The sequence below is a fragment of the Lichenostomus cassidix genome, chromosome 5 (genome assembly GCF_008360975.1).
Source record: "Lichenostomus cassidix isolate B80296 chromosome 5, HeHo_3.0, whole genome shotgun sequence".
Classification (NCBI taxonomy): Eukaryota; Metazoa; Chordata; class Aves; order Passeriformes; family Meliphagidae; genus Lichenostomus; species Lichenostomus cassidix.
In genome coordinates this window covers 6,069,322-6,095,075 of record NC_139486.1, presented here as the reverse complement: position 1 = coordinate 6,095,075, position 25,754 = coordinate 6,069,322, and the positions used below count along the sequence as shown (strand labels likewise).

General features: G+C 44.1%; 1 protein-coding gene and 1 long non-coding RNA gene across 3 annotated transcripts in view; one reads left to right on the top strand and one right to left on the bottom strand.

Moving 5' to 3' along the window:
* KCNH5 (potassium voltage-gated channel subfamily H member 5) overlaps positions 1-15,751 on the top strand; it is a 155,320-nt gene extending 139,569 nt beyond the window's left edge. The window contains exon 11 of the mRNA XM_085061131.1: positions 2,612-15,751. Within this exon, the coding sequence (XP_084917257.1) occupies positions 2,612-3,559 (948 nt within the window). The 3' untranslated portion in view covers positions 3,560-15,751. The remainder of the gene's footprint in view (positions 1-2,611) is intronic.
* LOC146435856 (uncharacterized) lies at positions 14,618-23,844 on the bottom strand. Of its 2 annotated transcripts, none has more exons than XR_014852408.1 (3): positions 23,710-23,844; positions 16,371-16,526; positions 14,618-15,550 (listed from the first exon to the last, which is right to left on the bottom strand). It is a non-coding gene; the product is annotated as an uncharacterized LOC146435856 (long non-coding RNA). The 2 variants fall into 2 exon arrangements; XR_014852409.1 differs by lacking the exon at positions 23,710-23,844 and adding an exon at positions 17,191-17,288.
* Positions 23,845-25,754: the final 1,910 nt, after the last annotated feature.

The following is a 25,754-nucleotide window of genomic DNA, read 5'->3' as shown; positions in this document are numbered from 1 at the left end:
TGGTTTCCTGGCTTTCATAAGGACCCACTTCAGGAGTATGAGGTACAGGCAGTGTCAGATTGGAGAGGTTTTGGCTTTCTTCTGCCAAATCCAGCAGCAGCAGTCACTGGTAATTACATTCTGTGCAGGGAGATAACCTCTGTCTGGAGAAGGTTTGAACTGAGTCTAGGAAAAGGAGAAAATAACAAGAATGGACTGGGGGGAAAAGGGAGGTGAGGGTAGTTTTCAGTGAAGTGCAAGCTTTTGGAGAGGAATCAAAAACTGCTGCTGTGGTCTTTGTTGTTGTCCTTCTGGTATTTATAAACATCCAGCAGGACAGGAGTTGTCAGAGTTACCTCATGCCTTTCCCAGTGGCACATCCAGGGGTGTGCTGGACATGGAACCACCGCAGGCCAGTGCCAAGCTGCTGGCAGCTCCTCCCTTCCAGCATCCCCACTGCCTGGGGACAGCAGCTGCCAGGCACAGGCTGGCTGCAGGACAGCAGGGTGCTCAAGCTGTGAAACATCCGTGGCCAGAAAGCAGGGGAATCATAGAAACATGGAATGGTTTGGGTTGGAAGGGACTTTATGACCATCTTGTTCCAATGCCTTGCCATGAGCAGGGACACCTTCCACCAGAGCAGCTTGATCAGAGCCCCATCCAACCTGGCCTGGAACACTTCCAGGGATGGGGCATCCACAGCTTCTCTGGGAAATCTGTTCCACTGCCTCACTACCCTCACAGGAAAGAATTCCTTCCTAGCATCCAATCTAAAGCTACTCTCATTTTAAAGTCATTCCCCCTTGCCCTGCCATCACATAGCCTTGGAAAACATTGGGTGGAGGATGTTTTCCCCATTGCAGGTGTTTTCAGGGACTCAGCACAGAGCAGAGCAGCACAGCCAAACAGGGACAGCAGCAGAGGAACCAGCCCTGTCCCCTGAGACACACCCTGGGGACATGTCCTTGCAGCTGGTTCCTGTCACTGCTGCATCTTCTGCCAGAGGTGCTGCACTGCCCTCCGGGGAGAGAGAGGCACAAACAAAACATCACACACAGCCCACCTTCCAAATCTGGCTTCAATTAAATGTAATCACTCAATTTTGAGTCAAGGGCAACTTCTCTTGCTGTTGTTTGCTCTCCCCAGTGGCCTGAGAGAGAGAGAGAAGCTCAGTGAGGGCAGCTGCTAATGAAGGGGAGCCTCCAAATGAGGGGACGTGTCACTGCATCTGGGTCAGAGGAGTCACATGAAAGTAAATTCCACGGTTGTCCCTTGTTTTTGTTTATATTTCTTTAACTGGGCTTCTAAAAAGCACGTTAGCCAAATTATTATAAGCAGCTGCAGCTATCAGCAGCAGGCAAGGATGTATTTCCTGCGTTTGAAAGCTCTCTAATGAAGCTTTGAAGTCCAGCTCATCCCAGATTCATGCAGCGAAGGATCAGTAGCCATCGTGGCACTTCTCTGCTGACTTCTGAAGATGTGAGACTTGAAAATAAATAGATACTAAAATATGGATACTCAATTTGATATTTCAAAATCTACAGCTGACTGTCACAGGGTTTTATTTGTGTATTTCAAGGGCTTTGTTTTCCTTTTCTTACCACACTTTCCCATCACAGTCCATACTTGTATTTAATCATAGGCTGCTTTTCACATTGTCGTCAACCAGAGAACCAGTTTCCCTACCTTGCCTCAGTCCCACATTCAAGAAAACTGGATGAACCTAAAACCAAAATAAAATCATATGAGTAACATGCAAAAAATCAACAGAAAGGTTTTGCTCTGTGGATCCTCCCCCAGCCTGAGGCTCAAATTCCTTTTTCTGTGACAGCCTGAGACATGCTGCAGGGTGAAATCACTCAGCATTAAACGGCATGGCATGATGAGATGGTGGATATTGCTGGGTTTTATAGCCCCACAGCCCTGTTATGCTGCTTCTACATGGTGCTTCCAGTTCACCTACACATGTTTGACATACTTACTCCACAGCAAACACTTTTAAAATGTGTGAAACCACATGGGGCTCATGGAGAACCAAATTGCACCCTCCAGTCGATCCTGTAAAACCCTAACCCTGACCCTAACAGTAATCAAAACTAAAAAGTACTGAGCACACTGGGATTTTCCAGCCTCTGGAAGGGTGTGTACACTGAATTAATCTTACAGCTGTGTAGTCTCCACTGAGTTACTATTTCCTTTTGATGTGTACTAAAGATAGTGATGGAGCAGGTATGAGTGTGAGTAATGGGTAGGTTGGCATCACAGTATTTGGGTTCTTTTTCGACTGCTTTCTTCTCTTTGTTCAGTTTCTTTCCTTCTGTTGTTGTCGGGATATTTTTAGTTCTTCAAGTAGAAGTATCTTCTGCATCAAGAAAAAGGGTGAAACCCACTTTTATTGTATCCTTTTAAGAAAGTGTGTGTGCCTGGATGTACACTATCTATATGGCTAACCTTGAAGTTACTGTGTCTTGATCAGCTCCATCTGAATTCACCAAAAAAACTTAAGATGGAAAGGAAGATCAAAATTAAGATAGAAATGGCTGTTCTCAAGGCTGTTTCCCCATCTCAAACTAGTATTTGCCATATGTGATGTACTTTGTGCCCTGACTCTGCTGTGGATCTATCCCCACAGATCATCTTCCGGAAGATCAGCGATGTCAAGAAGGAGGAAGAGGAGCGCCTGCGCCAGAAGAACGAGGTGACTCTGAGCATCCCCGTGGATCACCCTGTGCGGAAACTCTTCCAGAAGTTCAAGCAGCAGAAGGAGATGCGCAACCAGGGCTCGACCCACATCGACCCGGAGCGGAACCAGCTGCAGGTGGAGAGCAGGAGCGTGCAGAACGGGGCGTCCATCACGGGCACCAGCGTGGTCACCGTGTCCCAGATCACCCCCATCCAGACCACCCTGGCCTACATGAAAACCAGCGAGGCCGTGAAGCCCAACAACCGCGACACCATGGAGCTCAAGCCGAACGGGAACGGAGAGCAGAAATGCCTCAAAGTGAACAGCCCCATGCGGATGAAAAACGGGAACGGGAAAGGGTGGCTTCGGCTGAAGAACACCATGGGGGCCCACGAGGAGAAGAAGGAGGACTGGAATAACGTCACAAAGGCCGAGTCCATGGGGTTGCTGTCTGACGACCCCAAGTCCAATGACTCGGAGAACGGTGTAAATAAAAACCCGCTGAGGAAAACGGATTCTTGTGACAGTGGGATAACAAAAAGTGACCTTCGCTTGGATAAAGCTGGTGAGACTCGCAGCCCCCTGGAGCACAGCCCCATCCAGGCGGATGCTAGGTGTCCTTTCTACCCCATTCCTGAGCAGGCCTTACAAACCACGCTGCAGGAAGTCAAGCACGAACTCAAAGAAGATATCCAGCTGCTAAGCAGTAGGATGGCTGCCCTTGAGAAGCAGGTGGCAGAAATTTTAAAAATATTGTCTGAAAAGAACGTATCCCAGCTCTCCTCCCCCAAGTCTCATTTATCACCCCAGTCCCCACCCCAGATATCCTGTCAGGATATTTTTAGTGTTTCAAGGCCTGCATCACCTGAATCTGAAAAAGATGAAATCCACTTTTAGCATATACCTATGTGTATATATGTATACAGTATATATGCAGAGGTGTATATATACCTTTATACATATATATATATGTGTGTGTATACGGTAAATATATATACATATATATTTTCACTTGCATCCAATATGACTTGAACACACCAAGGATTTTGATATGTAAATATTGCATGTCCAGCTGGATTCTGGCCTGCCAAAGAAAGCAATTATTAACATAGATATTGCTTGTATAATATGCAGTTGACTGCATGCACACTTTACATTTATTTATAAGCTCTATTATGTAATAAAAGAATGACTTTTGTTTAACAAAGGCAATGTACTATTTAAAGAATCAGGGTCTAACCTGCCAATATTGCCATGACAGTTTTGATCTCAGGCTGGGTGAATTGAGCTTTTATTTCCTCACTGTCTTTTCTGCCAAGTTAAGCAGTAGATTAATATGACGTGAAGGACACGTCCAGGCTCCTGTTAGTATTGTTTCCTGGTATCATTCCATGATAATATACTGTATATTTGGTGATGAATTCCCCTACTCCTCCTAAAGGGAGGGCTCAGCTTAGTGGGCAGGGAAGGGCACCGTGCCTGGTGCTAGGGTGGATCACTGGAATTTATTTGTGTGGGTATTGTGCATGCACAGCCTTTTATTTCAAGTATCCTCCTGCTCTTTTAACATCGTAAGTAAGAAATAATAATAATAATAATAAGAATAATGGTGATTTATGTAACAAAATGAAACTAACAGGAACTCTCTCAGTTGCACTCCCTGAGTGTTTGGGGGTAACTTCTTTCTTGAAAGCCTCCTTTTACTGATGCCATTTTTACTGAACTGTTAGAGTAACATTATGTAAATTCTCTTTGCAGCACTCAGTGGTGGTGTCTGGTTCTGTCAGTATCTTCATTAGCATGTCCCATTTTTGTAGGGTTGAGGTTGCTCTCCCACTGTCCCCCTTATTGCCCCTGGCAGAAAGACTTTGCACGAGGTCTGAGCGAGGGAGGGAACACTCATAGTTCAGCTTCTTGGCGACCACGTGAGCAGGTTTGAAAGCCTGAAGTTAAAAGGCTGTGGTTAGTCCCCCTCCACTCTCTTTCACGAGGACATTTATCAGTCTGCAGCTGCCTTCAGAAAGGGAGAAAATAACAGGTCAGGATGAAATTCTCTTTAGTCCAAGGTGCTTGGATGATAATGTGTGGGTGGGAGAGTGGTGGGTGTGCTGGGGAGATGGAGTTCTCCCAGGAGTGCTGCTCGTGCCTTGGGCTGGTGGAAGGTTTTGGTGCATGAGGAACGTTTCAAGAGCAGGCTGCAGTGCCCACACAGCCAGGTCCCACACCAACTGAGCCCCTCAGGTCTGTGTCAGAGGCTCTGTCCCCCCTCTTAGCTGACTGCCATCTCCCAGGCTTGGACCACGCTCAGACCCCCTCTCCACCTCCTGGGCTGGAGCATCGCTCTCAAGGCGCCGCTGACTTTGCAGGGCTGCAGCAAGGCAGGCTTTGCACTGCATCTTCTTTGATCTCCTGTTTGGAACTGAGCTTTTGGACTCTGCCTGGACTCTGCACCTGATTGTGGTGGGGTTTTTGCCTCTCCATTTGCACTGGTTTGAATCCAGGTACACAAGATGCATGGCAGAAATTGCCACTGCAGCTTCAGAGCTGTTACCTGGTGTAGCTTGAGGCAGCCCAGCAGAGCACAGTGGCTCCTTCAGGGAAGGATTCCCCCTGCCTCTGACTTCAATGACCTTTTTCATCAAGATCCCATGTTCCAAAAGTGCCTGGAGTAAAACATGTATGTACCACAAGGCATCACAATGAATCAGGTATAGCAAATACATGGTTATAATTAGTGAGCATCCTAACAACACACCAGTGTTAGATCCATTTTTTAACATTAGAAAACTAGACAAAACTAAATTGCTTCCTGAAAAACTAACAAAGTCCCTAAAACCCAAACAAACCAGCATTTGCAGTAGTGGCAATTATGAGCCTACATCTTATGGTGAACATATCTTTGACTGTGAAATCCAAACCCATAAACCTCCAAAAGCTCCTAAGAAAGCCAAAGAAGTCATTGCTTCTGTTGCGTCAACTCATGGAGGCTCTTTGGGTGATGATAGTTTTTTCTGTCCTATTTCTGCCTCTTTCTTTAGGAAATTAGAGATTAAAAAAAAACAAATGAAGGAAGAATAAAACAGTAAAGACACAGTAAGGGATAGCTCTTCCCAAAGCCTGGTGATCAGACCACCTGCTCATTTTCGCTCTCTACAGCTGCGACTGCCTCTGTCAAAATTTTCTGCAGCTGCTATTCTGACGCAAGTGCAAATCCATGACTCTGCAGCCATGGTTTGGTCTGCAAGAACAACCTGCACCTGCAGAACAACAGGACCTTTCATGTCCTGTTGCGAATCCCACCATGGGACTCTGAAAGAATGGGGCGGTTGTGGGGTTATGGAGTTACAGGGTTGCTGCAGGATGCTGGAGTCTGCACAGACTTTGTGGGTTCAGTTTAAGTGCCAAGATTTCAAGTATTGAATGTTCTTGCCTGACTTGGTCTGCTGGTTGAGACAGACACACAGCTACTGCCCAGGGCTGCCTAGTGAATAGCTGAGTCGCACAGGCTGTCTGGGGGCCAGACTTTGACAAAATTCCTGGAATGCGTGAACCTGCCATGAAGTGATGCTGCAAAAGAGACAACAGGATAATGGGGGTTGGCTTTGTTAGAAAGCTTTAGCCTTAATGGCATTCCTCTGCCTTTGTGACAGACTGCTTTTCTTTCCCTGTAACTGATATTAATTCTAGGTAGAGCTGCATGGCATGCAAAGGGATCTCTGTTTAGGTTTATCTTGCAAGTCAGGTGTAACTTTGTGCCACTTTACAATGAGAGAATGTGTTAACAGGATTAGTCTGACCTTGAAAATCATTTGGGCAGGCCCAGAATGTCTATTACTGTTCAAGTGCAGCTTGAGTGGTTCAAATGTGTAGTGTCTAAATAGTGTAAAATACCAAGTTCATGAAACAAATACAGTATTTCCAGGTCTATTTCTAATGCTGCTTTGACTCTGATACTCCAAGATTGCCCATTGCAAGTTCACTGGAACCAGCCTGTACCTTGCAGTGATGGATGTCCTGCAGGCACAGTCAGTGCAGCCTGTGGATGGGATGTGCCAGGCTGTGTGTGCTGGAGGGGTCAGATTGTGGGGCTGACTCTGGCTAGTGCAATTCTGAAGGACTTTGCCTCCAAAATCCGCATTGGGAGCATTAGTTGTTTCATGGAGTTGTTAGCAGCTCATCTCTCCTGTCCCTTTGCGTTGTGCATGATGTGATGAGGGTGCTGCCAGCTGGGACATTCCTCCTCTGTTCAAAAAAGCATGAATTGCAGTCCTGTAGCTCAGGCTGGACTGAAATCAACCACCTGTAGTCAATGAGTGCAATAAGGACACAAAGGTGTCACTTCCACCCAAACAGCAACACACCACACAGAGGAAGCTCTAGGCTGCATGCTTTCCTTCCCTGTCCTTGAAGAGCTCAAAACATGTACAGATGTTCCTGCCAGATGCTGGGAACAGCATCCTTAGCACCTACCCTGTGCTTTGTGTGTTCAAAGCATTTTTCCTGCACACCAGTGGATTTTATCTTTCCGGACTTTGGAATAGAAATAAAACGTGTACAGAAAATGTGTACAGAAAAGCAAACACTTTCCAAAGCAAATGAACTAGAGTACTTTTAATAGCTTTTTTTGGTGTAATGTTGCATATACAAGATAGAACAGCACTTCAGGATAATTACTGAAAAAAATATTGTAGTGAGGATTCAGTTCTTCTGAATTTGTATTTGTAAATCCCTTTTTTCCCCATTTTTCTGTCTTTGCCAGGGCATGGGGGTTAGAGCAGAGCTGATTCTGGAAGTGACAAACTTGAGCTTTGTCCATTTTTCTTTTCCCTGTTCTGCAGAAGTAGCACAACTACAGGGGCTCAGTGCTGCTGGCACCAAAAGCTGGGCTCATTGCTAGATTTGGATTCAGTCTTCATTTACCACCACGTGGAGAGTAACCCTGTTGCACAGGTGTGACCTGAAGGTTGAATCTGATAATCTTATTGGACTTCAATGTGTATTTTGAATCTCAGGGCAGTTTCAGAGGACTGGCAGCTGCAGAAATAATGCTTTGCAAAGCTGAGAGCAGTCGCTGTGGATGTAACTGAGACTGTTCCACAGACGTCATCGTTTGCATGGGTCAGAAAACAGATGTTGTGCTCATGAAATGGCTTAGAGGCTTTTTGGGGAAAAAGATGTCCTGAACTGGAAGGGAAATGAAAAAAAGCCAAAGGTTTAATATGGAATTTAGGAGTGAGGATGTATAGAGGGATATATTGTGAGAAATTGACACTTTTTTACTTGGATTTTGAGCATTTAGGAAACCCAGACCTATCTTTTTGGATGTCAGAACTGGACAGATTGTTTCTTAAAATAAATATTTTTTTCCATAAGTGAGGTGGCGTCAGTGGTACCTTAAAAAAAACAAAAAGTGTCCAAATACCCTTTTCCTACAGAAGAGAGTTTGAATGAGTTTTGTTGATGTTGCTCTTAACTGTAGGCTGCAGGAGGAAAAGTTTGATCCATCTAGATTTCCACATCTGGGAACATTTTTATAACTCACCCTTAATTCTTTTTGTACAAGTGGAGAACAGAATCTCTACATATTTCATTGGGCTTAATAGACAATGGTGCATTTCCAGATGAAATACATTCCTAAAGCAAAGTGCTGAATGGAGCTAAAGCTGACAAAAAGTCCACGTTTTTTCCTGGCAGAAAAGCAGTGAATGTTCTTAGTGGCATAAAGAATATTGTGCAAAGATCAGCTCTGTGATATCTAACAGACGACAAACAAACTAAAATCATCCTTACTGAGGGTGCATTTAGTCAGGCAGAAAATTGACCTTGTAGTGCACAGTGGGACAAGAAGGCACATATTGATTTTGAATACTCAAATGGCAGAAGCATTCAGAAAGGGCTTGACCAGACCATGCTGAATAAATTCTATTTATTTATTATGTTATGTTCATCAGCCTCCTGATGCATGGCAGGTGGAACCAGGAATCTGGGGCAGCATTCTCACAAACCTTTTTATCTGTTTTCCACAAAGCAGATAAGTGTTTTTCTTCATTATTTCCTTCTTGGAGAGGCAAGCTTGCTTGGCCCACAGTCTGAGACCACTGGTGTGCACCAACTCTGTGTCTGGCTGTCTGCCATGAACACATCAATTAGCCTTAATTAAAAGCCCTACAAAAAGGATTTTGTGCTCAGCCCTCTCTGCTCCAATGCCATGACTCTGTGTTGTGTGGTTCAGAGCAGATTCAGCTCAGACTGAGCAGTAGCAGAGAACATTTCTGCCTGTCTGCAGAGGATGTATAGACACACCATATGGATATATACCTTCCCATTTGGAATGGGTAGATTCTGGCTTAATTCAGACAGGTGCTGCAGACAGGTGGGATAAATCCTGCTCTGGAGGTGCCACTCTCTCATCATGTACTGCAGAGTAATAACTTCAGATTAGACACTTGATTTGTAGACTGCTGGAGGGTAAATGAAGTTAATCCAACCCATGATTCAAGCTCCCAGCCTGATCCTGTTTGTATAAAAAGGTGTCTCTAAAAGGGTCGGCTTGCCATCTTGCCAGCACAGAAGCACTTTCCCATAGTTGTGACTAACAGTAGGGGAACACTGAAATGTCTCAGCATGCAGCCAGAAACAAAGTGTTCACATCCTAAATTGTTAATGAGATCTCCATAAATACACTCAGATGCTCAGTTCTTGCCTTGTGGCGATCAGATTTTTAACTTTCCACTCCAATACCATGACAGGATGGTCCATGAACCCTCATTTTCACAGGTGTCTAACAGCTGAGGTGCTCTTCATCATGAAGGGCAATGCCAAGGCACAGAGGAGCACCTTCAGTCAATTTTTGGGCAGTGAAACTCTGACACCTATTTGGGATCTTTGGCTGCTCTGGGGTATTTAGGATGATGGGAGTTTTGCCACTGAGCTGTGTCATGCAGTGGACAGAGGCCAAGGCTTGGAAATCCAGCAAGGGGAACTGTTGTAGTGAAGAACTTCCAAGGCAGACAGGGGTGGTGGTGGCAGCCACAGCAGGGCTCTGTCTCTGTGCTTGCAGTGGGAGGAGAGAGGGGAGAGGGAGGAGAAGGTTGTAAAGGATGGTGCCTAAAAATGGTGACAACATTTCACTGAAGTCACAATTGACTTCTGCCTGCAGAGTGGCTGTTTGTGTCTCCATAATTTATTTATTTGGAGGTTGGTAGGTTTCCCTTCCTTCAGGTGGTGTGTAAGGATGAGATTCTGCCAGGGTGACAGCTGTGGGACGGAGAAAGGCTGTTAGAGGACACTCAAATATGTGCTGTTAGGGAAAAATGCAGGCTGCAGGAGAGCCAAAGCTTTTCCAGATTCCCAAAAACCTGTTGGAAAGAGGCATATAATATCCAAATAATGTAACATCAACATATAAACTCTGTATTTGCAGCTGGCCCTGCTATGAACACAGGGGGTTGGACCATGTGATTCCCCAAAATTCCAAGTTATGTTTTTTTATCATCCGGTGCTTCTGTAGATTTTATTAGCACAAACAGGAGGTAAAAGTTGAAGGTTCTTAGTTATGTCCTATTTTTTTCTGGTTTTCAGTTTAAATACCATGCTGAGGAACATGTTGCCAATTTTCAAGATAATAGCTGTAAGAGCCAATACTCATCAAACAGACAGCAGAGAAAACTGGCATATTCTAAACCTATGGCATATAAATAAATTAAGCCTTTCATTGGGCATCAGCTAAAATCCACACTTGGTGCCAAACACTGAGGATAATGTCTCAGTGACTGTGCAGTTTCTGGAAGCAGTGGGCTGATATGGATACATCAACAACACCCACACCCTCTTCCAGCCTCTTCCCCAGCCCAGTGAAAGGTGATTACAGTGTCTGAAAATGCCATCAAAATATCAGTAGCATTTGAGCTGGTTTTCAGTGCTGCCCTGGCAGACATGCGCATCCAAGGCTGTGGGAAATGTGTTGAATTCTCATTAGCTGCTGGATCTGGAGGTGATTCTCATCCCTCTAGATTCAGCCTGCTCCTCTCACAGTGTGTGGACACCATTGATGAAAAGGTCTGGGCACATCCATGGGGTCTGTGCACATTCCTCGGGTCTGTGCACATTCCTAGGGTCTGCCCAAACCCCATTCCCAGCCTTATTCCCTGCTTGTCTAGGTACATTCAAAGGTTTACAGCTGGCTCTATTAGATTTAACTGAGAAGCTGTTTTTTCCAGACTCTGTAACCTCCTCAATCTCCATGATAGCTCGCAGGGTTACTGACAAAATCTTTTCAAAATCTGTGGCTTAGCAACAAGTCTCCAAATTAAGCAGAAGTAACAGGGCAAGCCTTCTGCCACTTTCAGGGCATTATTTTATTCAACAAACCTTTGGTTTTATTCTACTTGTGGCCCTTTTGTACACTCTTGGGCAGTACAGTATTCCATAGAATGGCAGGGATTGGGGTGTTTGTGGGTTTTAATGAACCAGTTTGAGAAGGAGAGCTCAAGTGAGACAGCAGCTTCTGCCACTTGTCTGACATTCCCTCTGCTTTCCTACTCCAGGTACACTTTGGGTGAACTTCACCCCCAGCAGCAATTTGAACCAATGCAGTGATAGTAAAAGTTATATTTCCTCAGGCAGACCTAGGGCTCTACTCAGCATCTCCATGTGTCCTATGCCAAGATATGTGGGTATTTTCTTGGTGGCAGAAGGATTTCCTGAGATGTTGCTCCTCTTTTCTCTGTCACCACTTTGTTTTCCTAGAAAAAGGAAAAAACCCAAACAAACCACTTTCTGACTGTTCACTGGGAATTCAGTTGCATCCAAGACTGCTGCCAGCACCATTAGTTGGAGGTCACAGTTCAGTTTGTAAATTGGGTGTCTAATCTGAGCTCTCATGGAAAAAGGCATTTTTTTTCTAAAGGAAAACAAAATTTCTGCTCTGCTTCTAATTAGTCCTCTGTTGTCCCTGCAGGATTAATTACTGCCTTCTTCACTAGAATCATCAAATGCTGTTTGGCAACAGCTTCTTTTTTTATTTTATTTTAGGTATAATTAGGAGTCCTGGCATTACAAACAAGCTCAGTCAGGTTGTACCTTAAAATTACAGCTACACCTAAACTAGTAGTTTAAAGCCAGCTTTTGAATACAAACAACCCCATTGCACTCAGTGCATGTTCAGAGCTCATCCCTTTGGGATTATCAGTAGGTCAGTGTGAACATCTTTCTCCTGCAATCAATCACAGAAGAGGTTTTGATCTGCAGGGTCCTCCCAAAATGGGACTTTTGGAAAAGGATTATGGGTGCAAGGATGCAATGGCACCTCCCAACTCTTCCTACTGCCTGTTGATGGTCTGTAGATTCCCAGCCACATCTCTTTTCTATTTAAAGGAAGGGCCAAGGGCCACCAACTGCCTATTTCTATAAAGCGGGAAATCCAATTTATCAGGTGGGAGAGGCAGTAGCTAGCAGTAAGGCATAATTTGGGTTTTTAAAATCTGCCTGGTGGGAACTGGGCAAGCTACCAGAAAGACAATAAAGAATTTATCTGGCAATGCATGCCAAAGTAATGCTAAACATGGGAGCAGGACAATTTATTGAGAAAAGCTCATTAGAGTTGAAGTGCAAAGCAGGTCTGTAAATGTACCTTTCAGCTGTCCCAGTAAAATTCCTGTACTCAGACAAGGGGAGCTGTGCCTTGTTTCTGTGGAGTGTAGAAATGGCTAATGAGCTTTCCCAGAAAACTTGCACACATGTTTTCTCAAATGTAGTAGTTGGCACTATTTCACTGACCTCAGTGTCAGCCTCCCCCTGCCATTGGTTTCACAGTGATTCAGAGATGCTGCTGAAGCTGGCGCTGCAGCATTTCTCCTAGGGCAGGTTTGTTCCCCCACTTGTCACTGATGGTTGATTATTTGCCCTTCAGGAGATCTGTGGCCCAATATGGGATGTGGGACACCCCAAAAAAGCTGCAGCTTGTGGGGCTGCAGTGGAGGTAAAGGTTCACCATATTTTGTCTGGAAAACATGCCAGCCATAAAAATACTCTTGCTAGCTGTTTAAAGCTCCAATGCCTTATCAGCACAGTTTATGTAACAAAATCCCATTAGTACTGCAAACCATTCTCACATGAATTAGGACATGATATGCTGCATAAACCTTACATACCTACTGACTGTTCTTATAGGGACTTGGCTGGGCTTTTCTGTGCAAGTGTAGCTGTGTGTCTTGGGGTAATTTCTGTGTTTTGAAAGCTACAGAATATGAAGCAGAATATTTTCCGCAATGAAATGCAGTGTTTCCCTTCCTTATTTGTTTGTTTACATCTTTTCTCTTTCTCTATCCTTCCTTCCTCCCTTGTTTTCTTGTCTAGATCATTAGGCTAGCAAATTGTAGAAATGGGAAGATTGATTAAGTGATGTTGCATCAGCAGATTTAATGAGATAATGATCTGTTTTGCTATTTGTGTTCAGAAGGAATAATATGCTAATAGGAGTTGTAGCAAGAGCTGATTTTTTAATGCCCTGCTTATATACCAGCCAGTGACTGAGTGGCTCAGTAAAGTGGTCTCAGCAGATCTTCTAAATTGTGTTGTCTGTTTTGGAGGTAAATATTTTCAAGCTTCGAGCATCTTGTGTAAATATCCTTACTGAGGTCGGTGGAAATGTTTCCATTAATTTCTCTAACCCAATTCTCACAGAGGGACCAAGACACTGAGTCCCAGCGTGGGCTGAGCTTTCTCAAAACCAAGAACTGCGGGTACTAGAATTTTAATTTCAGGCCCTTGTCTAATGCAAATGGGTCCAGGATTTCATGCCCTACTAAATGCTGCATGCTGAATGCAGAAATGTGGATGATGTGTTTGAAGATGGGGACAGCAAGGTGAATTGCCACAAGAATCAGCTGAACTGATCAGGGAAAGGGCACTTTTTAATTAACACGTATTTCGGTCTGAAAGACACATTCTTGGTGTCTGAACTGTCAGTAATTTCCATCCAAAGTAACTGCTCAAAATTCATGACTGTCTAGAATATCCTTGCACAAGCCAGATATGTACATAAGCCGTGCAAACTCTCTCTGGGGAGAAGCAGAGTTAAAAATAAAGCTATTATTGCTACCACAGAGAGAGAGAGATGATGACAAAGACAAGGGGTTGAGCACCAGGTGCTGTGAGGCTGAATCCTGCCGTGCAGCCCAACATCTGAGCATTGCTGATCCAGCTGTGGGCAGATGTGCTCGGCTCTGGAGCCCTGTTTGTGTCCACAGCTGGAGCAGAGCAGGGAAGGGGCAGCTCGTGTTGGGGTTCATGAAGTGCATCCCCAACCCCAGAACAGGCTTTGAAAGGTCACATTCTGCTCGGTGAGGGACACAGGAGCTTTGGCATGGGTTTTAGGATTCCTCCCCTGCCTCCCCCATCCCTTTGATATGCTTATGAATTCCCACACATTTAGGCAACTAGTCATTCCAGGCTCCTAAATGAAGACAAATGTAGGGAATTTCTGCTGGGAGGAAAGAGGGACAAGGGGTGGGCATGATCTTGTCTCTGTCTGTGCACCCTGGGCTTTGCAGTGGTGTCTGGTGGAATATCCTGATAGGAGCATGCTCACACAATTCTCACAATTAGTGGCAGGGGGAGATGATTTTTTAATGAATTGTCATCGCAGGGGACCTCATTACAGTCAAAACATTGCACTGTTTTTCTAGGTTTTTTTTCCTTAGGCTTCCCCCCTCACCCAAAATGACAGCTGAAAAGTAAACTGAGCAGGAGCTGCTGTACAAGCCTGCACAGAGATGCTGAACACAAAAACCCAGCCTGCCCTCACAAAGTACCCATGGGGCTGTGCTGAGACCCAACCTCGGCATAACCTGCCTTCTATTTATTTTTCTTTTTCTGCTGAAATGCCAATGTGCATTTTTTTCCCTTTCCTTGTATCTCCAGCCCAGCACTCCCCAGCCCACATTTGTGCTGTGGTATCTCTCTCCACCCTTGAGCACCTAACAGGGACTAATCCCTGGTTTGTGAGAATCTTTCCACCAACATTAGCAGGACTTTCAAAGCATAATGAGGTTTAAACCCTCCTTTTTTTTATTTTTTCTTTTTGCCCTGAGGTCCTTACTTTTTGAGTTCAAATTTCAAGGTGTCCCATTAGCTGAAAAAGCACCAGCTGGTATAACCATGTTTGTGCAACCCTCGTGGAGAAGTTGGGCAAAACAATTGGTTTTAAAAGCTCATGTTGGAAAACCCAATCTACAGAGTAACTGCGGCTTTTGAATGTATGAGATTCACAGACACTGGACTGTGGGGAGGAAAAGTATTTTGAGAAAACTCTCTTTCTTTGCAAGGAAGAAATTGGGGGAAAGGGTTAATGCTGGGGTGATGTTTCTTTTGTTACTACTTGCTGCTCTTTGTACGCTAGCCAATGCAAATGACATTCATGTTCCCGACAATATTTTTGAACAGCCCAGCTATCTTTTTTGCTGTTGTTAATATACTGAGGATTTGGGAGGATTTTAAATGCCTCTGCCTTTCAGGATTATTTCTACAAAAGCAATTTAGAACTGTATTTTGACAGCAGGAAGCTTATAAAAACCTAGAGAAAAAAAATTAAAAAAATAAAGCGTTTGAAACTGAACAGCTACGAAAGGAATGCACCTCTGCTACCATATCTGAAATCTGCAAAGCAATCACGAGTTACATCAAGGAAGGACCATCTTTGTACTGAAAATCACACATCAGTTTGTACAGAGTGGATGCTCCCTTGGCCACCTGTGTGACTGCCCAGGAGGAGTGCATGGGGACACTTTTGTTGATGGTGACTCTCCTGTCACTTTTGGACGTTGCTGTGAGTGGTCAGTTGAGATTGGTTTATCTGTAGCAAGCTTCTTGTTGCACTTTTTCTGTTTGCTAAAATTCAACAACAAGGAAAACGTGGGTCACTTTAAAGCATTGGCAGACAACTGTTTCTAACCCAAAGGAAAATGGGTTTTAGCACAATGAACTGTACTTCTTCAGGGAGGATCAATGTTGATTTTTTTTTTCCACACGTCTTTATTTACATGTGGCTATATTTTCATTGATACAGAATAAAAAGTGCATTTTATTGACCTTGAGTGTTTGTGGTTTTACTTTTCTCGAGCACCATAAATAGCTCTTGTTTTCCTGGGCAAAGAACACAATTTGTTGAGATTAATGAGCAAAACATAATTTTATTTTTAGGTGGTTTGGGGATGAGGGAGATACATAAATCTATTGCTAGAATGGAGCTTCTCTACAGGACAATAGGAACAGTTCTTGACCCTCCTCCTCATTAGCCTGAAGACAATAGGAAATAAATCAAGCTGAGCTGGTCACAGATATCTCATCCATAAAACTTCTGTAGCATCTAATTTCCTCTCCCAAGCAAGTCAGGCTGATGAGGGAGTACTTTGTCTAAGTAGATAATAAGTATTTTCTTATAACCTTTTGTTCATAAAACGTTCCATTTTATTTGCTGCAAATGGGTAACCTTGCTTCAAAAAATTACACTTCACATGCAAAATGAAGATTTTGAAGGACAGTGGGATAGAGGCAGAAGTGTTTCACTTGGAAATTTAAATTATTTCTAAGACATGGCTCCCTTGGCTTCTTGCATCATTAGCTTGGTCACGAGTGGCATTCCCTAAAGAACTGCCTGTGCCAAATTACAAGAGACTTTTTTGATGTAAACACACACAACATTGCTGACCTGTTCTTGAAACCACTGTTGCTTTGATGCTCCTTCAGCTCAGAAACCAAAGCATATGGAAATTGGTGGAGCTTTTCCTTGCAAGTAGCTTTGACCAGATCCCACAGGCTTTGTCCCAACCAGGAATGGTGTCCAGGTGTGGAGGAGTAATCACAGCTGTGAGAGACAGAGTGGCATTGGTTCAGTTTGAGGGCAAAGCATCCAAATCTAGTTGTCCACAGATAGGTTTTGCCATCTCTAGGGACAGATGGAGATTTTTTTTTTTCTATTTATGGTGGAAAATATTAATTGCTGAGCTTTTAATTTTATTTTTTTTTAACTCACTGAGTGCCTACTCTCAGCATCCTCAGCTGTGGTGAGGAGACCCTGGGCTCAGCACAGGAGGGAGAACAGCCTAAAACCTTCATGGCAAACGCTGGTGGAACAGGCAATAATTTCCATTGCTGAAAAACCAGTGGCAGGGGCTGCTCCTGTTGCTCATCCTTTGTAATTGGGGTTGGCTTTTGTCAGACTGGGAGCTGGCAGCATCAGCACAGCAGCTTCTTCCAAGTGGGCATTTGGGAGAATGTCAAGGCTGTGCATCCCAGCCCTGGGAGCCTTGCTGGAAAGGGAACTGTCAGGATGGGGCATGAAGCAAGAATGGATTTATTTGCAGGAGCTAATTTGTTGCTGGCTGACAGTGCTGGTTTGGGTGGTGTTGCAGCTGTGCCTGAGCAAATGCTGTCATTATCCATGGGATTGGTCCTCACCAGATCCCAGTGTCCTCTCACAGCCCCAGACAGGGTTTGGATTGTACCCTTTGAGGAGTAAGAATGTTCACCAAAATGCAGGATCAGTCACCAAAATGGCTGAGGCCCTGGGGGAGACAAAGCACCCATTTTGCTTTGCAGATTGCTTTACCTGTGCACAGTATCTCACCTAAACAAGACAGGGAAACGAGTTAATATATGCACATCTCATTCCCTTGATCACCCTGGGCTGAAGATTTATTCTCCAGGGCTCACGCTACTCCTGATTTAGGATCCAGATATAAACAACATGTACAAGCCAACACAGGGCAGGAGCACAGGGCAGACACAGAGGTTTGGTTCAGTCCAACTGCTTCCCCACATCAGTGCACCCTTTACAGGCACCTTTCTAACAAGATTTTCCTAATTGTCCACAGTGATGTTAAGCTGGCTGGGCTGGCTGGGACTTGGAGCAACCTGCTCTGGTGGAAGTTGTCCCTGCCCATGGCAGGGGGTGGAAGGAGATGATCATCAGGTGCCTTCCAACTCAAACCATTCTGTGATTCTGTGAGTCCATGTCATTTGGCAGAGAATGAGGCTGAAAAGATCATCTTACACATCTGATTAAGTGAAGCAATGAAGATGGAGCAAGGAAGTTCTTTAACACTGGAAATTCTCTGGCTGCATAGAAATGATTCAGCTGCTCAGTTCAGGGCACAAATTGTGAGCCAGGCATTGAAAGCCACCTGAACATTTGTAATGCACAGCTCAGAAATGGACAGGGAGACAAGCCACTGGTGTCAGCTATTTTTGTGGCCACCTTGAGCACCTCCCTCTCCTGATCAATAATTTCCATCTAGCCAGGTCTCTCTCAGTAAAGCCTCCTGCTCACTTGGTTGCACTTAAGAAAGTTTATAAATCATTACTTTCAAGCATGAGCAGGCTGGTCCTGCAGGCTGGAGAGTGGGATGTTTGGAGTGTCTGGGCAGCATGGGACAGAGGAATTGAGGCGACCTTCCCAAAGGGCAGCAAAGTGCCCTGTCCTGAAGAGGATCCTTTCCCAAATTCTGCTGCCAGGATTGCCAGGATTGGTGCTCCTCAACCTCCTTTAGCAAGAGCTGTTTGTGGTGCTCAGAGAGGGCAATCTATGAGGAGGAAGGGTGGTCAGGAAGCAGGAGGAGCAGCTCTGAGTGCTCCTGACATGGGCTCATGCTGGCTGGGAACACCCACAAGGACAGAGGCTGGCAGCACATCACCAGGCAATTTGGGAACACTGCTGGAGCAGAGCCAGGGTGTGCCCTGCCAGGAACTGCTGCTGATTGGCAGCAAGATGGACCGACCAATTTAATAAACCTCTTCCATCTCTCTGCTCTGTAATTTTGCGACATTTTCTCCAGGAAAGTACCATGCTTCCAAATTAATCTGATTGCAGTGAAGCAGGCTGTCATCAGCCCCTGGAGAGAACAGAAGGGTGTGATCCATCCCAGCTGAGAGCAGGTAAGAGGCTTCTGTCCCAAAGGTACCCAAAGGGCAGAGGGTGATCCTCCCACAGGGTGCTGAGCCAGTCTACTAGTAATTAGCAGGGAATTAAGAAAAGGCAGGATAAGGAGATAGACCGAATCAATTTATTTCCTGCTAGGTAAATAAATCATGGGAAAGAAAAGAACTGAGATGAGAAATAGATGGACAGACAGAAATGAGGGATTAATCAGTCTCGCAATCTACTTATAGGATTATAAATCAGTGATACAGACACTACTGGTAAGAAAAGCACATCACTGCTTGAGATCTAAGACTGCAGAGCAGACACTATTCAACATGGGAGGAAAATTTGGGCATTTTTATCTGTTTTCATATATATGTGTCTGTTGCAACATACAAAGACCTCAGCTCCACTATGCCACAGCTTGGCAGTGCCCTGCAGGTGAGGCAGGAGGTAGCAGTGGGAACAGCTGTGGGGAGCTGGATGGATGCAGCCCTGCTGCCTGCCTGTCCTCAGGTTTATTCCAGCTATTAGCAAGGATCAGAGTGAGCAGCCAGGTAGTGCAGACATGGGAAAGCATCTCTCACTCAGCAGACAACAACGGGAAAGTCAATTCTGTGATCATGCAGCACAAGAATACTCAGAAGTCACATGTAAGGATTCAAAAACAATGGCAAGATTTCGTGTTTGCTGAGTAGAAAGAAAGGAGGCAAGAGGATTGGAGAAGCATAACTCTGTCCCTGATGTTCCCCCGCTTCTCCAGTTTCCTATATTCTTCCATTTGGATGCCATAAATTGAAGGCTTCCATCAGGAGTGTAGAATATATTCATTAGAAATAATTTTCCACAGAAACAGAACAGTGGAGAATGTCATTCCTGATTTTTCATGGGTGGGAGAAAGTCAAAGAGTCTGAGAATATCCACAGCCTTTCAGAAGTAGCTCAGCCTGCTGTTAAATTCTAAGCTTTCTCACAAGGGTTCTGCTTCATGCTTGGGACTTCCTTCTACAGCAATATTTTTAAATAGGAAAAGCCCTGGATCAGTGGCTAGAAGGAGACCCTTTGAACCCCATTTGTGGCTCACAGTCCAATAGCACAAAGTATATTGTTTGTCTAAAATGCCCTCATCATCCTTATCAGCTATTTACTTTTTGCAACAGGGCCAGGAACAGCACAGATTTCCTGCAGTCACCAGATCACTAACCCTAAAACCTTAAACGTGCTACCTCAGTCTTTCATGGTATCATTTTTAATTGTCTGTGCAGTCAGCCTTTCTCAGTGAAACATGAAATGTGCCAAACCATAGTTTCTAAGCCATGTGCAGACTTCTGCATCCCTGTAAGAGAGGAGACCTGACCCAACATAGACTCATTTCTAATAAATCTACAGTTCTTAAAGCTTGGTAAACTTCATCCTGGGAGCATTTGAAAGTGTAGTGGCTTCCCAAAAGAGTCAGTTTTCCTTCAGTAGGGTGATGCCTCTTTCCATTTCCCTTTCCCTACTTTTCTTTCCCTTTATTCTTTCCTTTTCCATTTTTTTAAAAATTTTTTTATTTCTTCTTCTTAATCTTTCTTTTCCTCTTGTTCCTTGCCTTATCCTTTTAAGCTCCATGAAGCAATGCAGACTTTTATTCCGGCCAGTTTGACCTGCAGCATTCAGCTTGGCTTTTCATTCTGGCCAGATGACTTCCTAACTGCATCAGGGAAAGGAAAAAACAATGGAAGAGATCCAAGACATCAATGGTGACAGCAACTGTATGCTGGCAGTCTAGCACACTCTATATTTCCAGATAAGCTCTCTTGAAACAAAGACAACCAAAGAAAACAAACAAACAAAAACCCCCCAACCTGCTAGAACTTGACAGAACTAACTCCTCACCATATGATATTTGCTAATGAACTGCACGCAGTGAAAAACGTGTGAGGATCCTTTCCGTGGCTTTTTGGGGAGGGTGATAAATTAATTCCAGTAATGTAATAAGCGAGTCTGAAAATGGGTTGTGGTGGGTGGTTGCTTGCCCCCCCTCTGCTAAATCATGCCATAAATGTTTCCCTCAGCAGATGCAGACACACATAATTTCTTTCGGGATTTTATAACCATGACAACCAGTTTTAAAGGAACGTTTTCGGTTTCCACGGTTTAAATTAGAAGTGTATCCAAAAGGAGGGTTGTAAAATGAGCAGAAGTAAGCTACTATTTCCACAGCTTGCTCAGAACAATGGAGTGTAGCATTTTTGCTTTACTTTTTACATACAAATATGATAACACATAACATAAAGCTTCTGTGCCCACTTTTACTTTAAAAAACATTTTTAAAAGAAAATTTTATTCCCATACTAAAAAGCCTTCCTTTTAAAGATAGTGAAATTAAATCTTTCCCATTTAACTCATGTTAGATTTAATGATACTGTAATTTATAATGAGTAAAACATGTTGACATTTAATGCATATGACTTCTTTGAAGTTACATCCTTTTAGCAGAGATGAATTTTGATGAGTTTTACCAAAGGAGTTGAAAGAGTTTAGGCAAGCTAAAAATAGCTCAGGAGCAAGTTTAATCTGGGTTAGACAATGTTCCTTTTATTTTACATTGAAATCTCATTAGCAGCAAGGTGCAGAGGACCTTTCAGGGGTTTGAAATACTCTAAAAATCGATGCCAAGCCTTTGGACTGGAGTCACAGAGAGGACACTACCCGAGCCCAACAAGCTGCCAGTGTTGGTGTCCTGATGACCTGCTGAGCTGGGTTTCACCTAAAAAGTTCCTCTGTGCTCCCATTTCTCTTTCAGGCCATGTCCAGCTCCATTTGGGCTCTTCAGCCCTGCTCTGCTCACCTCCAGCCCTGCTCATTAACCCTGCTATTGCCCATCTGAGCACCTGAAGGACCAGGGCAATAGAAATAATATTTGTGCAACTAGAAAAAGAGATGAGGAGAGAAGAATATGATCCTGCCCCAGAATTCCCTAAGCAAAACTTTTTTTCTCAAAATGAAACATTTAGATAGGTCAGATGAGCAGTGCTGTATGAACATCTCTTCCTCTCTTGTCTGAAATTAGGCCTCACAGAGAGGCAGGTGCATGCTTTTGCATGGATAAATCCCATCTGTTCTTTGAGGCTCTGATGTGGCAAAGCATCCCACTGTGGCCAGCAGATAACTATGAACTTTTGGTCCCAAGGTGCAGAGTGCAGCAGAGCTCCCAGCCTCTGCTTACAGCAGCCTGGCTGCTGCCCTCCTCCTTCCTCTGGTTTCAGTTCCCTCTTTTGGCTACCAGAACATTCAGCACTCAGATTATCCATTTTTAACTCTGGCAGGCTCATCTGGGTTTAAACAGGGTGCTCAGTAGGGCTTTCTCAGCGCTGCTACTTTGTGAATATCTCTTCCCTTTGCAGGTTTCACATGATTTCACATGTTTTGTCATTTCCAGCTCCTATTTCCATCTTGAAGCAGTTTGCACAATGTCTCTGTGGAGTCGCTTTTGGTTGCCACGTTGCCAGAGCACCATGCCAGCCTGGCTGGGTGGTGCAGCCCCTCCTCTCCTCCCAGGGCAGGGGAAACCCACCTATGAGGTCCTGGGCAATCCCAGGGTTCATTTATCATGTGGTACACATAAAAATCTGCTTTCCAAACAGGCAGCATGCAACATCCAGCTGATCTTTTCTGCAGAAATTCAGCATTACTCTGGCATTACTAAGAGGTACAGGTTGTTCTGTGCTCAGCTGTAACAAACAGCAAATTCTTCACCCTTGTGGCTGGGGATCCACCTGGGGATCCACCAAGGCGAGATGAGCTTGTTGGGTTTGTTTATTACAAAACCACTGGGGACTCAATACTTGCACAATTTCTCCTTAGAGATGACTAAGGTGTCTTGGTGATTCCTCCCCTGCAGTGGAAGTCTCCAATCCTACTCTGAGAAAGTAATTTCAGCCTACATTGCAGTCTAGGTTTCCAGTCTGAGGTTCTCCATCACCAGAGTGGCTCCTTCTACACACCCAGTTGCACACCACTGCTAATTGATGGTCCACTCCAGCTGCCTGCACAGCTGGACACAGCTGGACACAGCTGCTGGGCAGCACACTGCCCTTTCTGCAGAAACACCTCAGTGGCCCCTGTGCTGTGTCCTGCTGTGACTGCTCAGACCTGTGCCTTGCAGTTGTATGTTCAATTTAACCCCTGGTGTCAAGCCAAAGCAAGCTGCTGGTACAGGGCTGCAACAATTGGTTCATGTTTCCTTTATCTAATCACATCTTTTCACATTGAGCAATAAAATCCCAAATAAATGAACCAAAGTGTTTGCTTCATGGAAGTGTGGCAGACAATTGCACCTAAGAACTGATTATCAAGAGAGCAGCACACCAGGAGCAAGCAGATAACACAGAGATATTCAGAGAAGAGATGGGGTTTAATCTAGCACAAGGCCTGCTAAAACTGAGGGTTACAGAAAGTAATAATCTTTTTTATTTTATTTTTATTTTTATTTTTATTTTTATTTATTATTATTTTTATTATAATTTTTGTGTAAAAGGTCTTGACACCTGGCAGCTGTAAAAGCACTAAACCCTACAGCTATATGAACACAACAGAGCCATCATTTAGGTGTTTTTAAGGTAAATGAATGCTCACCAACACTTGAGAAGAACATGCAAACATCAGAGGAAGTTATGACCTCAAACTGCTGCGTGCACCTCCTGAATGTCTGGAGGGAAAGAGGCTCATGGATTTTGGCTGTGCAGTGCTCACTGTGCTGATTACCATGGGGTGATGCTAAACTTGGTGCTCTGGAAGCACCTTGGATTTCTTTCATGTTTAAAAATAAGTTTAATTTGACTTTGATATGGATGTGCATATGAGAGAGGGTCTACACAACCAAATTTCACAGTGATGCAGATTTTTATATCAGAGTCCAGCTGAATTTTAAGTTCACTGCTGAGCCCTCATTGCTCTCCTGCCCTGCTGTACCTCAGTTGCTGCTGGAGCTGTGTAAAGCATCAGACATGCAACACACTTGGCAAAATCCAGCAGCAGCAGTCACTCCTTTATAAGCAGAACTGAGGGCAACAAAGGTAAACAGACCCATTTCCCTTCCCTTTTACCAGCAGGGCAGTGGCGAAATCTCTCTAATTAGCACTCACAGCTGGCCATTGCTGGATTGCTGGGAAATGTTCAGCAGCCTGCAGGTATTTTGCCATCTTCCCCTTTCATCGCTGGTTGATTTCAATGCTCCTGTTCTTGCCTGCTGTTAGTTGAGCTGAAGAGCCAGCTGTTACTCTGGGGTCAGAGGATTTTTTGTTACCTGAGTGAACAAAGAAGTGCGAAGAACACGGAGAGAATCTTCCACAGGACGCTTCGAACCTTTGTGATGTCAGGAATTAAAAATAGGTCTGGGTTAGGGGGCAATTTAAATTCCTTCACCCCTAGATCTGGTGAAATAAGAAAATGTTGGGTGGGATTTTCAAGCAGAAATGAATACATGGAACATTTACCATTTCAAACAGAGTCCTTAGTCTGTATGAGATGAGCAGCAACATGATATCTGTTCAAACCATCATGTACACACCTGTATAAAAATGTGTGTTTTACATGTGAACTCACACGTTCCCATGTGCATGCAAATAAAATTATCCAAGATGTGGACTGAAGAGAGAAGGAAAAAAGTAGAGGAAGATGGCAAATTTTCACCCTTTGGAACAAAAGCTGGTTTTAGTATGACTGCTGAGGAGACAGCAGTGCTGCTCCCACTGCCTCTGTTTCTCCCCTAGTAGTTCTCCTCCCTCCTTTTTGGCCTCTGCAAAATAAATTAAGCTTAAGGAAATGCTTCCCAGCATCAGCCATGCAGGACTCCTCCAGGGCTTTGCTTGGCTTGTGAGGAGCAGCCTTTTCCACCAGGATCAAGTGTGTGCTGTGAAGGGCAAATGTCAGAGGCAGCCTAGCCCATGGCAGTTCTGGGGTCTGCAATCCCACAGGAGGGAAAGCACAGCCTCTCTCAGAGCTGTGGCTGAAGGAGTGAAACGCTGGTTTTGTCCCTGGTTACTGACAAAGAACACAATGCTTTCACTGAGCAATGTTGCACAAAAATACCATTCAGTTCTATGAATAGCAGTACTCAGAAAGACAAGAACTCGTAGAAGAACAAAAATAGAATATTCTGCAGGTTTTTTATTTTAGGAGTCATCTTTTCAAATCAGCTCTGACACACCTAGCAAACATGTAAAGCTTGATAGGGCTGAGTAGCATATTAGACTTTCTTCCCAGGGCTCTTATCTTAATTTTATCACAGCTCTCAGGAAATTAAATACATTTTATACCGTTCCTTCATTTGTGATGTACCTGACCTTGGTCTAGATTTAGTTTTTTCCAGCTAGCTCAAACTGGGCAGTCATAATCCCTCCTTTCTGCTGTTGCTGAATCTGAAATATCTGAATTAATGAAGTCTCTTGTTTCGCTATCACATGATCTAGGCTGCCAAAATATTTTCTTTCTCCCTGAGTGATGCACAAAAGAATGAAAATGTAAATTGTCTACGTGCTCCTTCAAGCTCTGCTTTACATATAAACTACTAACCTTGCTGCCTTCTACTCTCCAAGCTGTACCCTGCAATACACAAAGAATGCTCAGATTCTGTCAAATTTAACCACAAGTGTAAATATAATCCTGGGCATGATGGGCTTTAGACCCACTCAAACTGCAGAAATCAGCTTAACCAAACTATCTTCTTATACTGTATCTTTGGACTAAGTCCCTGGAATATATAGCTCCCAGCTCACAGGATAAACCAAACGATATATTAGGAACTCAAATGAAACCGTAAAGATTAGGGATAGCTAAGACTTTAAAGTCCTTCTAACATTAATTTGAAAGTGGAACCTTTCCCTAATGGGAAAGGAGAGATGAAAACCTAATAAAAATACTTGTACTTTATGCCTCATCTAATGAACGATCCCGTAACAAATGTTAATAGTTAAATAAGGCAAAAACCATTAAAGTGCTGTTGCTCAGGCCCTGCTGTCAGTTGGCATAATTCCATATCTTCAGTGTAGTGAAAGCCAACCAAGGAACAGGAGAAGATCTGGTCCACTGTGTGTGTAAGGAAGCAGACAAGCATCTCATCAGAATAAACTTTCCTTCACATTTTCTCCATACTTCTAAACATACACGTGGCTGGAGCAACTTTCCACTT